The 13,579-nt window shown below is 37.3% G+C and overlaps 2 protein-coding genes and 1 non-coding gene across 9 annotated transcripts in view; 1 reads left to right on the top strand and 2 right to left on the bottom strand.

Moving 5' to 3' along the window:
* CCPG1 (cell cycle progression 1) overlaps window positions 1-1,948 on the bottom strand; it is a 44,132-nt gene extending 42,184 nt beyond the window's left edge. For all 5 annotated transcript variants that reach the window (XM_063089241.1, XM_063089240.1, XM_063089243.1 and 2 more), the window contains exon 1: window positions 1,813-1,948. The gene's annotated coding sequence lies outside the window, so the exon portion shown is untranslated. The remainder of the gene's footprint in view (window positions 1-1,812) is intronic.
* A 118-nt stretch (window positions 1,949-2,066) lies between these two features.
* PIERCE2 (piercer of microtubule wall 2) lies at window positions 2,067-12,878 on the top strand. 3 transcript variants are annotated; one of them, XR_010023016.1, is made up of 2 exons: window positions 2,067-2,219; window positions 12,473-12,559. XR_010023016.1 is itself a non-coding variant. In XM_063092309.1 (2 exons), the coding sequence occupies exons 1-2, from the start codon at window positions 3,552-3,554 to the stop codon at window positions 12,818-12,820; spliced, it is 351 nt and encodes a 116-aa protein (XP_062948379.1). In that variant the 5' UTR covers window positions 3,502-3,551; the 3' UTR covers window positions 12,821-12,878. The 3 variants fall into 3 exon arrangements, 1 of the variants encoding a protein (XP_062948379.1); XR_010023017.1 differs by lacking the exon at window positions 2,067-2,219 and adding an exon at window positions 2,313-2,370 and having other exon boundaries at window positions 12,473-12,549; XM_063092309.1 differs by lacking the exon at window positions 2,067-2,219 and adding an exon at window positions 3,502-3,554 and having other exon boundaries at window positions 12,473-12,878.
* LOC134374152 (U6 spliceosomal RNA) lies at window positions 6,001-6,107 on the bottom strand. Its single transcript, XR_010023028.1, has one exon. It is a non-coding gene; the product is annotated as a U6 spliceosomal RNA (small nuclear RNA).
* Window positions 12,879-13,579: the final 701 nt, after the last annotated feature.

The following is a 13,579-nucleotide window of genomic DNA, read 5'->3' as shown; positions in this document are numbered from 1 at the left end:
GAATACTACAGCCTGAAAAACTACAAAAAAAGCTTCAAAATAAATATTTTTCTAAGAGTTAATAGACACTTGGCACTGAGGTAAACTCTAATTTTTTAAAGCTGATAATAGCAAAACTACAGAGTATTCCTATGGCAGAACAATGTGGCCCTTGCTTTAAAACAGAAAACAAAATGTGGGCTAATGACTTATGCTACTTATCCATCCGTATCCAACATAATAACCATGATAGAAAATAAAACAAAAATAAACATAATCCAATATCAGACATATAAAACATAGTACTCGATGCTAAGAATTATTGCTCTAACTGCTTTTTATTCTTTCTAGTCTAACTAATGCATTTCTTGTCCATTCTCCCCAATTTACCTTAAAATTCATATAGTCTGTGGATGCAGCAACAGGGACTCTGCCCATTTTTTTACTGTTGTTACTTGTTTGCTTTTTAAAATAATGTTTAGAGTCCGTGTAATTGAAATTGCTGCATCCTTTTTTAAAATTAAGTTTTTTATTCAGAAAATCTGAAAAATACAGAAAAGTATAAAGAAAAAAACATTTGTAGTTTCACTATCTGATCACTTTTACAACTGTGAATATCCTTTGAGTCTTATCTCTAATAGAAATATTATCACTTCTCGTTCTATGGTTTAGTTTACAAAATTGCAATTACTGTACACTATTTTTTAATCTGTTTTCATTTTAAAACGAGTATTTCCCACAACCTTAAATATTATGTGGGAACAATTTTAATAGCTTCATTGCCTGGCATTCCATCCTTAAGTGTAAAAGGGTTAAAAAAATAAGCATTAAAATAATATCCTCGTTTTCTCTGTCCCTTCCTTATATAACCTGAGCTCAGGAAAACACAGTAAACCATTCGCACTGGCTCTGTGTGATAAACACTTCCTGAGAAATGTGGGACCTAATAATATTCAAGCGTTAAGCCAAAAATATTATGCATTAATGGCATTTCAAGCACTATTCCGTGGAGTGGATGTGAAGTTACTGGAAGTAGGCAAATCTCCTAAATTTTGCAGTGCTAAAGTAGTTCCCTATTCTGGCTACAAGAAAGCGCCACTCTTTTTATTAAAAAAGCTAGAGCGAAGCAGTGAAAATTTCACGACTCAACAAAACACTGAGTTCGTTAAAACTGGCGCTTCCAATGGCAAACAGAGATGGACATGTGACGCGCACAAGGCATTGGGTGGTACAGCTGCGACTCAGGACAACGCTAAAAGGGGCCCGTGGAAAGGAAGAAGGGTAGAGAGGGGCTGTGATCATTACTAGGCTGGCGCGTACGAGCAGAAATCTCAGCTGCGTTATCAATACTTAATCTTTCTACTCCTGGCATCACGGGGCTCAAACGTCACCAAAAAAAGATCCGCCGGCAGAAAACCCGGCAGAGTGACGCACATCTTACCATATGGATTCTCGTCAGTCAGAACCGAGAAGCGCCCAAGCCCGCCCAGTGAAGGGAGGTGGGTCCCCAGAGCCACCAGCTCCCCCTACCCCTGGCACACAGGCGGGGACTGCACGCGGGGATCGGAGACTCCAGGACCACTGGACCGGACGCCTCGGGGGCTGGCTCGGGCCCCAGGGGCTGTGAATTCGCGGCCCGAGAAGGTCGCCAGTGCGGCGCGCGCGCCAGGGGTCAAATCCCCACCCCAACAGTCCCAGCCTGGAGGGAGACCCTGCCACTGCCTCCGCGAGGCGGCCGAGCCGGGGGTGCCGGCCAAAGACCGTCCGCACCCCTTTCCCCACACCCCCACAGTCTAACCCTCTCCAGGGGTCTAAACCCATCGAGGACCGTACCTGAGGGGGCAGCGCCACCTTGCCCGACTGCGCCGACTGTCACGGTGGAGGCAGTCGCAGCCCGGGCGTCAGTGACGCTTTCATAAAAACAACAACCTGCTCGCAGGCGTCCGCAGCCGAGAAGCGGCAGCCGGCGGGGTGCCGCACCGCATGCCGGGACTCGTAGTCCCGCCCTCGCCTCACGCCGCGCCGCGGCGGAGGGAAGAACTACGACTCCCGAAGAGGAGCGCGGTCCGCGGCGGGGAAGCTGCAGGAAATTGGACCAGGCGGCCGCGGATCCCCACAACATCCGGGCCCCGGCGCCCGCGGCCGGTTGCTAAGGAAACGGGCTGCAACCACTAGAAAGGATTCGCGGTTTCACCCCGGATGACAGCTCCCTGGATTGGGCGATATTGATCCAGCTAGCGGTTCGTTTTCCCTTTGCTTTTTTAATTGGGTGCGGTTGAAAGGCTGCGTCCCTGGGTGCTCGGCGGTATTCTTGCCATCCACTTTCGGAAAAGACAGCGTTTGCCGAAAAAATTAACAAAGAAGATAGCGAGAAAGACGGCCTACGACTGGGTGGGTTTGGGCAGAGGGCTTGTTGTTCTTGAATGTTGGTATTCTTTACCATAATCTGAAGAACCACCTACTCCCACCCCACCCCACCCCCACAAACCCCCTTCTAGGCAACCACTGAATTTTTACATTTACAAATGTAAATGCACATTCCATTAAGACAGAATTGCCTTTGAAAGTATAACGACGATTAGGGCTGGTATGCATTCTTACTCCTCTGCGAAGTGTTAGGTGATGGTTTTGGAAAGGAAAAACGTACCTTGTTAATTTTGCATCTATCTACATTGCGCTTTGTCCAAAAAAAAGGATATGAGCGGGTAAAGGGATATGGTTCACTAAATCTACTTGATGGAAGCAGTGGAAAACTGAAGTTTAATTCTCTGTCCCTCAATTGTGGCAAAAAAAAAAAAGTAAAAAGAGAAAATAAAGCATTTAAAAAAGAAAGAAAATACTAAGGAAGTTGGTGAGCCTGAGCATATACAAAAGGATGCTTCAAAATTAATTTTGGTTTTTTTTGCTTTTGTGTTAACTATATTTAACAGCATCTGTGACACACACCAAAAAGCACGATTTTTAATTTTATAATTACAGCTTCTGTAATGGACATTTTTATTACTCAATGAACTGTTTTCACTTATCTTTTTCCATAAATGTGTGTGTGTGTGCGCTTATACCGAAGGACTTTGAAAAGTCAAAGTGGCCTGGGTTTCCCTAACTTTAGTAGAATCCGAAAATTAAATTAGTAAGAAAACTAATAGCGTACCATCTAGTTGTAGATTTTTATGCTTTTCAAGGCATTTTCATGGGCTAATTATAGGACTTTATCTCTTTTAAAAGAATCATTTTTTCTTGTTTTGTGGCTGCCTGATAAGGGGATCTGATCCCTTGACCTTGGTGTTATGCACACCTGGCTCTCACCAGCTGAGCTAACTAGCCAGCCTTAATCATTTACAACTTTAATTAACCTTCTTTTTTTTTTTTTTTTTTTTTAGATGACCGGTAAAGGGATCTTAACCCTTGACTTGGTGTTGTGAGCACCACGCTCAGCCAGTGAGCGAACCGGCCATCCGTATATGGGATCCGAACCCGGGGCCTTGGTGTTATCAGCACCGCATTCTCCCGAGTGAGCCACGGGCCGGCCCTTAATTAACCTTCTTGTCCTTAAGCATATAACAGTTGATGACATGGTATGTTATCTGGCAGAATTTTAAGTAATCCTTTTGTTGTTCTTTGTACAATATTAAGCTGTTTTGTTTTGTTTTTAAATGTATCTAGCTTGAACTCCAAATTTTAAGACTATCAGATTTGAAAAAGGTAAAACCCAAATAAAAAAGCTGCAGTGAGGGCTTATGACAAAGTAAAAACAATGGGTATTTTGTTTCTGAATCTATAAACATTTGTGAATTATCCTGGAGATCTAAAAGATTTAGGTAGAAACTTTTCTAGATTTTTATGATACAAATTTTGCCAGCAGAGTTTAACAGCTAATTTGCCTTCTGTTTCGACTATATTTGGTTTTCTGTATTACATTTTGAGGCAAAGCAGGTCAGAATTTTAGAACCACTAGTAGAGAGGGTGTATTTCATGAAAGGAAGAGTCCTTAGTGACTGAGGGAGATAGTATTAACAATAACAAGGAAAACACCACAGCTTGCCCTGGGCAACCTAATTTATGCCTAGTCACCTATAAAAGTAAGTTGGGGGATACTTTTTCCCCACAAGTTGTAGGGCAACCACCTTCCACCTATGAAGCTTTCCCCTGCACTAAGGAAACCTAAACCTTTTGAGAAAAGCTGACCTGTTGAGATACCATCAAAGTCTTAAGGTTTTTTTGATTTACTATTATCCAATTCCGTGCTCTTGATATTTAAAACAGATTAATAAGCAGTGTCAAAAAGAATGAACAGCAACATCTGATGAGAATAGCATTGATCTGGCTCAAAAAACCTGAGTTCTCCTTCCAGCTTTGCCAGCTACAAGATTATGTGTACCAAATGAATAATAGTAAATGGTAGTATACTAATATACAGTGTTATTAACCTGTAAATATCAGAACTGAATTCTGGAAGATTATACGTATACATTGACATAAACCTGCAAAAAAGAAAATGGCAAAAATTGATTCCATTTACATAGCAATTTATTGTTTAACATCCAAATTTCCTCCATTTTATATCTATAACCATAGGAAATATGGCAGATTTTTTTTTTTTTTTTACCAGTTTTACAGATGATATACGAACAAAGGTGACATGATAAAGAATTGGAACCTAGGTCACAGTTCCTGCCGTGTGCTACTCCTTCAATACTCTGTTGATAATCATTCTAACACAAAGAAAAGGAAAGAGAATGTGGACTAAATACTTCACATTTGCAGATTTGAACTCAAGATTTCAAAACAAGGGGCCCATGGCTCACTTGGGAGAGTGTGGTGCTGACAACACCAAGCCAAGGGTTAAGATCACCTCACCAGTCATCTTTAAAAAAAAAAAAAAAAGATTTCAAAACAAAAATGTTCAACACATTCCAAAACTTAACTTTGCTGAAACATTAATTAAAATAATCCAGGAATTCCAGGTGAATTGGGTTATGCTAAAAGTAACCTAGCTAATCTGACCCAAACTTGAAATTCAAAAAGGCTTTCTCCTCACTTAAGCCTAACACAATAGCTATGTAAAGTATTATCACCATTTTAGATTGAAGAAACTGAGATAATATGCTGGCTAGTCTTCAAGATTTAGGTTTTCTTAAAGGTCTCAACCTCATGAATGACAAGAGTCTATTGTAGAGTCTTGAAAGAAAAAGAATAGAACTTTAAGTCATATAAACAATCTTCTATTTAATGCACCTTCAAGTCAAGGTTATAGTACCTCATGCCAATCACTATTAGGTCATTTAGATATAGTAATAGAATTTCTGATCTGCAAGGGACTCAAATCTTAACTATTCCAGAGGTTGCCAAGGTATTGTTTTTTTGTTTTTGACTACCAAAATTACTTGCCTACATGGACACCACAGAGTACACTTATTAAGGTCCTTATAACAAGTAAATATGTACATTACACTATTTGAATAACCGAAAATCGCTTAGTATTGCTACCTTTGGTGAACCCTGATAATCTGAATCCTCAGATTAGAAAACAGAACCATCTAATCCATCTCCTTTGTTTTATATTTATTGATAAGGAACTTGAATCCTTGTAAAATAATTTCATCAATCACACTGCTTTTATCAATGTCAACATTAGAATCCAGAACTGGTAACATCTAATTTGTGCTTTTTAAAACTCTTACAGCAGCAGGTACACAAATAAAAAATGTTTCCCAATTAATCTGCTTGACATGTTCTTGTATAATTTATGCAGCTATCATTATTATCTGGCTCTATATCCCTTTCTCTCTCCAAATCCCCACACTCCTAAGCCTGCCTCCCAAAGGCCTATTTTTTTTTCCCCAGGATCATCATTTATTGTACAACTTGACTATCACAGGATGAGTTGCAATAGCTTCTCCAGGCATGGGAACTTAACAGTTGAGGTACAGTTTAGAAAGTTTATGTTGCTTTCATAGCTGGAGTTTTTTTAGACCTTAACTTGAAGTATAAGATCATCAAAGCAATGCTTCCATATGTGGCAAAAATATGGAACACTTCACAAATCTGCGTGTCATCCTTGTGCAGGGGCCATGCTAATCTTCTCTGTATTGTTCCAATTTTAGTACATGTGCTGCTGAAGGGAGCACTCAAAGACCTCTTTAACACCTGGCCTTTAGCCACATCTTTCATAACAAGCGTGTTGCCCAGTACTCAAAGTGTGACCCAGGGACCAGCAGCATGGGACTTTGTTAGAAACACAGAATCTTGTCCTCACCCCAGACCAGAATCAGAAATCTACATATTTAACAACATCCCTGAGTGTTTCATATGCACATTTAAGTACCAGAAGCACTGCCCTAGAGAACAACACTGCAATGGAGAAATGACATCTAGTTTAACATATGTAACATTTGTGTTATTAAGTAGTTAGTAAGGTACTACTGAGATTTTGTTTCTAATTAACAAGGTCAAAGGAATGAGGTGGGCCGTAAAGGTGGCTAGGTCAGTGACAGCTAGAGTTTCAAACAAGCTAGATATTCATGAAACAATGCCCTTATTCCCAAGAACTCACCAATGAGGAGATTTTTCTGAGGCAATAGATTAAAGGCTCTCATTTCAAGATACCAAAACAATAGAACAATAACTGAACACTTGGAACCTCAAATTACATCAGCTTTTGAAGAAATGAATAGTAACCCGGAGAGTAGGAGGGGAAAAAAAAGGCCAGTAATTTTATTTCTTACACCTATATTTGCAATAGGAAAATTTACAACAAAAAGATAAAGATTTTTTTTCCCTTGTGGAATAACAGCACAAAAACAAGCATTCTTGAACTGGATTTTCAAAAAGCCACAAAGTGATCCAAAAGATTTGTCAAAAGTGTTTAAAGAAGCTCTTCTGAAAAGTTCCTTCTCCTTATGATTATTATTAAAATTAGGCAAAACAAGAGATCATACATAGTATACTATACCATGATACTGCCTCATTTTATAAACTGCATAAAGTCATAAACTTTTAAATTCTATGGAGTAAATCGACTTAGTAGAAGAAATCTAAGAAGTCAAATAATCCAGGCTTTCTTATTTAACAAACAGAAAATTGAGGCGCAGAGAATCTAAGTGACTTATCCAAGTTCACATTCCTTTCCACTGTACTTGATTCATATTTTTAAAACCCTTATTCATGGAAAAATACTTTCAAAGAATTTATTAGGGACACTTCAGATAGAACATTAATAGTTGACTATGTTGAATATGGCTTTATAGTACTTTTAAATAAAAAGCTGGTGTTTAGAGATGTTTGTTGTGGAGTATGCATAAAGCAAATGTACTTTGCAGGGCCTGGTTTTCCAAAGCCTTGCAGTTTCAAATACTGATCTTGCAAAGGACAGGAAATTTTCCCCAGGCTATCGTCTCTGTTGTAAGATAAAGAATTGTAACACAGCAAGGTTGCTGGCTGAAAGACAGACAGGTTACTGATTGATATGTAAAGATACTGGGAAATTGCTGTAAGAAGAGAATGTTTGCTAAAATCAAGCTTTTGTTCCAAACTGCATTATGGAAGGTCACCCTGCCTGTCCTACTGAATGTTACTAGCTTCTATTGTTAAACTTGTTAAACTGTACTTAGCAAAAACCCCACCTATGTTCTCTTCCTGTAACTTCCTGGTCTGGAGAATAAATATGGGAAGAGAACCTCAATTCGTGTTTAATTTCCCAAATGGAAGGAATGCCTCGCTCTTGAGGGTTCCAGGAGATTAACCCCTTTTGGGGGCTTCTCACTGCTCAGGAGAGATGGGCTTTGAGAAATCTTTGGTGGCTCCATCACCCAGGGAAAAGGGGTGACAAATCCATGGGAGGCAAAGCAACAGTTTGTATGGGGAAAACATTTTAGCTCAGGTTCATTTCAATTCATAGCACCTTTTTATTTTTCAGATAATAATCAGCCATAAGTACATTAAACACAGGTAGATAAATATAAGACAATATATTATATATATAAAGGTTCTTACTTATATTTATGATTTTCCCAACTAGAAATGCAAATGAAATTGAGTTTATAAAGGAATACCCATTGCAAGATTTTTGGAAAAAATTAATCAGTATAATATAATCTCAAGGTGAATTAATGAAACAAAAAATCTATAGTAACAGAACTTTAGAGAATCCCCTCAGTTTGTAATTATTCTGAGATAATTAAACCAGGCCTGGGTTAACGTTTATCTTATACCAACGCAAGGCTGAGTAAGGAAGTATTTTCACGTACTTTATTAGTATTTTTGGCATAAGCAACATAATTAAGATCAATGTCCGTCTAATCAGTACACATTTCAGTTCTTTTGTAAGAAATGCTGTGCATTAAATTTTTTCTACAATAAAGTTTCATAGGATAAAATAACTAAAATTTCTAGATTCAAAATCATGACATTTTTTAAGTTCTTGATATATTTTGTTAATCTTTAAAAATGTGGTTATATTAATTTACCTAGCCATCATCAATGCAAAGTGCTGTTTCACTGCCAAAATTGAACATCATGATTAAAAAAAAAAAATTCCTTCTAGTTTTCATTTATATTTTTAAAATTACTGTTGTATTTCTTACCTAGATATATTTTATCTTTGAGAATAGTGTGTTAATTACCTTTGTTTTATCAGAGTCAGTGTTTTATTATTTTATATGTAGGAATAAAAAATACTTTATAAGGTAAATACATTAATCCTTTCTAGGTAGTGTTTCCTACCTAGATTGTCATTCTTTCTATGTAGTGTTATCAGTTTGTTGTTTGCCTTTAAATTTTGGTTAACTATAATTTCATATATAGCTTAGTTAAATACATCAGACTTTTCCTTTACATTTTCTTTTGTCACTTTTAAATTTATAATTTTCTCTTTACTATGAGGGTTAAAATACCTTCCCTTCCTAGTTCCTAATTTTTCTATCATGTGATTTTCAAATTTTATAATTTTTTTCTCTCATGTGTTTTTTTAAGTAGTATTTAAACAAATTCATCTGAAATTTATTTTGATAATATTGGAAAGTGAAGGCCTACAGTTTTTTAAATAGCTAGCTGTTGGGAAAACAGAACAGTTTAATCAGGCCCCCTCACCTTAGGTCAAGTTGGAGGTGGTGCAGTGCATTCTTTGTAAACAAATTGGGGGGGGGGGAGTTAGTGTGCCTGTGCAGGCACCATGACCTTGGCTGGCAACTGCCTCAGGCGTCCACTGTGCGTGTGGCCATGTTCTCCAACTTATGGCTACCAAGGACCTGTTTGACAGTTACCTAGCTCATAGACTTGCATGTGAGGGTCTAGTGACCCAGCCTGGCATGTGTGGGGTCTAGGGACCCAGCCTGGTGTGTGAGGGGTCTGGGGACCCAGCCTGGTGTGTGAAGGGTTTGTGACCCAGTCTGGACAATGGGCTTGATGAGTCTGAGCTCCTCCAGACCCATCCCTAGTTCCATACTAGCCCATTTCCAAACGTTATTAATTGAGCTGGTTTCCTATGTGTTTGTCTTTTTTTTTTAACTGATGAATAAAAGTTGTATATTTATAGTGTACAACATGATGTTTTAAAATATATGTACATTGAAGAATGGCTAAATCAAGCTAATTAACATATGCATTACCTCACATATTTATTTGTGAGAACAGTTAAAAATCTACTCTCAGCAATTTTCAGGTATATAATACATTGTTATTAATTATAGTTGCCATGTCGTAGAAATGTTTGTCTTCTAACAATAAAATGTAAGCTCTAGGAACTTTATATTGTTCATCACTGTATTCCTAGCATCTAACAATGCCTGGCACACAGTAAGTGTTCAATAAATATTTTTTGAATTGATGAATGAATTATATTTCTGGGCTATATAGTCTATCCCATTTAAATTCTTTCACCTTCATTATTGAAGTTTGATGTTTTTTACACTTGACTTTACTAAGGATAACTCATGTTATATACATATACCAGAAAACTATATGCACTTTTGCATCCATTGCTTTTAATATCTTGCTCCCTCCCTCCCCAAACAACTAAATTACTTATATTTTAAATATTTATTAAATTTAGCTCATATAGTCTCCACCAGCACTGTGTGTTGGATGAGGCCTTGTTATTGCCTGTTGGGATCAAAAGTCCTGGTTCTCTTTGCCTTATCTGATGCCAACACAGTGGGGGATGGGCTTGCCTCATTATTGCCTGGTAGCATTGAGGTCTAGAATCCCAGCTCACCTGGCATGGGTAGGGGTGGCGCAATAGTGTTTCTGTGGTGTTTGGTTGGAGTAGAGCAGTTATCAGCTAAAAGTTTTCTGTCTTGCTAGACTGCCCCTTTCCTGATCCTATTGCTAGAAAGAGCACATGCAAACTTTGGTTGAAGCTTTTCTTGTTTGTGCCCATTGGTGTTTCTATGTTGTCAGCTTCCTTAGCTCTAAGTCACAGGGTAAAAAAAAAAAAAAAATCCCTGGGAATTCACCACCATGTTGTTACTTGGATTTTGAGTTCCTTAGATAGTCTGCCTTATTTTCTCCACCACAGACTTCTTGAGTTTGTTTGATACATAATGTCCAGGGATTTCAGTTGTATTTAGTTGTAGGAGTAGGGAAAAGTACAAGGGTACTTCAAAAAGTTTATAGAAAGATTTGTATTATCTTTTCATCCTGTTTTTCCACAGAAACCAAAATCTCCATTCTATCATTTGTAAAAGCTGCTATTTTTAAAATATGTAATTACAGATAAGATTTCATTTTTTTTTATTTATTATTTTTTTATTTTTTTAAAAAGATGACTGGTAAGGGGATCTTAACCCTTGACTTGGTGTTGTCAGCACCACACTCTCCCCAAGTGAGCAACCAGCCATCCCTATATAGGGATCCGATCCCATGGCCTTGGTGTTATCGGCACCACACTCTCCCAAGTAAGCCACAGGCCGGCCCCAAGATTTACTTTAAAAAATTAATTAAGTTTGATTATGAACAAAAGAGAATTGTGCTGCATGTTAAATAATAATATATTTCACCATTGTTATATGATTTAAATTCAACTAATTTTTCTCATGGTAGAGATTTTTTTTTTTTTTTTTTTTTGTCTTTTTCGTGACCGGCACTCAGCCAGTGAGTGCACTGGCCATTCCTATATAGGATCCGAACCCGCGGCGGGAGCGTTGCCGCCCTCCCAGCGCCGCACTCTCCCGAGTGCGCCACAGGCTTGGCCCGAGAATTTTTATATTTATGTGAAATTAGCAGAAACCCAGAACAGTATTTACATAAATTTAAAAAAAAAAAAAAAAATATATATATATATATATATATATAATTGCCTAGTAAATATTTATTTAGTTGTAGTAATAAGTACTAATGTATATAGTTCTTACACAGTGGAGGAAATACATTGAGTTAATTAAATTTCCACTAGAAACTCACTAAAATCTCCATTAGGAAATGCCAGAAATATTTGAATAAGCAAAATATGCTTGTGAAAAAAACTTTATTAATTTATTACATGTATTATATATATTAATTTAACTTACATATTAAAATTACATAAATGGTACCACCATCCATCCTAGTGTTTGTCCAGAAATCTTGGAGTCATCCTAGATCTGTTTCTCTTCTTCACTATCCATATCCAGTCACCAGATCCTGTGAATTCTACTTCCAAAATACGTTTCAAATTTGTTTACCCCTCTCCATCTCTGTGCCACTACCCTACTATAAATCATCATTGTCAGTCACATGGACTACTCCTGCTCCACTCCATGCCCATACAAGCCCTAACAGCAGCCAAAGTAATTTTACTAAAAATTATGTTCCATCATGGCACACTTTTTCTTAAAACCCTTCAATTGTTTTTCATTGCTTTACAGTGAAGAGTTAAAGTTTTTAACATAGTCAACAGGACTCTGCAAGTTCTGGCCCCTGCCTCTCTGTTCTCATCTCAACACATATTCACCCTAACTTACTTGACTTTGGCCTCAATAACTTTCTCTTTATTTCCACTTCTATCTTTTCCTCCTTGCCTTCCAGTCTTAGATTCAATGATACTTTACCAGAATGGCTTTCTCTATCCCCCCACACTAGGTTGGAATGCCCAGTATGTCCTCCTAAATAGCCTGTATTTTTCTCTCATAGCACTTATCACAACTATAATCATTCAGTTAGTTGTGTAATTATTTGCTTAATGGCTGCCCCCCACAAGGCTCAGATCCCTTAATGTTTGTCTTGTTCCTTTCTCACTCTAAAATTGAGCTGTACTTCTTCTTCCAACTATTACAGATTTTCCCTATGATTTACAAATGTTTTTATAAATTCTCATACTTCTAGGACAGGATGTTTAAAAAGCTATCTTATGCATGCTTTTGACAAGTGTGCTCTGTGCAGGTATACATGATTTAATGGTAGTCTTCAGCACCCTCAAGAGAACAGGATTCTCAAAAAAGGGGAGTGAACAGGGCTAAGTTTAATTTTTTTTTCTCACAACTTTGTAATTGAGAATGATTTTATGTGTTTATTTTCTTAGGATAAGAAAAGTACTTCAACTTCAAATCCAGACACAGAAATGAAACCTGAACAACTGCCTCCTTGTGTGAACCCTGGCAATCCCGTGTTTTCATGTATGTTGGACCCAAAGACACTCCATACAGCTACCTCACTATCAAAACCTCAGATGATTATGTATAAAACCAATTCAAGTCATTATGGTGAATTTTTACCTATGCCGCAGTTTTTTCCCTGCAATTATACTCCAAAAGAGCAAGTATTTTCAAGCCATATCAGAGCAACTGGACTTCATCAAAATAACACTCTAAATACTGCACCTGACAGAAACAGAACCCTTGATTTTCCTAATTTTCAACACACTCTATGAAAATATATTCCTTTGTATATTTAAGAGGAAGTATACTCAGGAAAAATAAGTTTTAAAACTAAGGCTAGAATACCTAATTTACAATATAAAAATAATTGAATCAATTTTCAAAATAACTTTAAGAAATAAAGCATTTCAGCTGATAACTAAATAACAGTGATTTTTTAAAATAAAATGTGTTTAAAATAGCAGAATAAAAGGCGGAAAGTGCTTTAGTACATCCTACCTTTATTTCGTACATGTACTCCAAAAACTTCAAAAGGCTTTCATGATCTCACTTATCTACTGAGTATATGTATCAAAACAAAGGAACACAGGAGCTCTAAGAAAACTGTATTAAGAAAGATTCTGACCAATGATTTCCCATGTTTCTGTTTATTTCAACTAATAGCTTACAACTCAGGAGAATGTTAGTTTCCACTGTTAGGATGGTGGAAGAGAGGACTGGCTATTTATTTAGCAAATATTTACTGAATGCCTACTGAAGGTAGACATTATACTATACAAATGGGGACAAAAAAATAAAAAGTGATTTTTATTGTTTCAATTAACAATATTTTGGGGGAATGAGATTATCAAATTAGTATGTGATAATTTGTGTAACGTAAAGCATGCACAAGGCATTAAAGACACAGAGACAGAATTGCTCAAATTGAGACCAAGATCAGAAGTGTTCTGGAGAACATAAAGCTAAATCTAAGAAGAAGTCATTCCAGGCAGAAGAAACTATACATATAAAAGTAAAAAGATGTGAGAGAA

This window comes from Cynocephalus volans, chromosome 3, assembly GCF_027409185.1.
Source record: "Cynocephalus volans isolate mCynVol1 chromosome 3, mCynVol1.pri, whole genome shotgun sequence".
Classification (NCBI taxonomy): Eukaryota; Metazoa; Chordata; class Mammalia; order Dermoptera; family Cynocephalidae; genus Cynocephalus; species Cynocephalus volans.
This window is presented reverse-complemented; position numbering and strand designations above follow the sequence as displayed.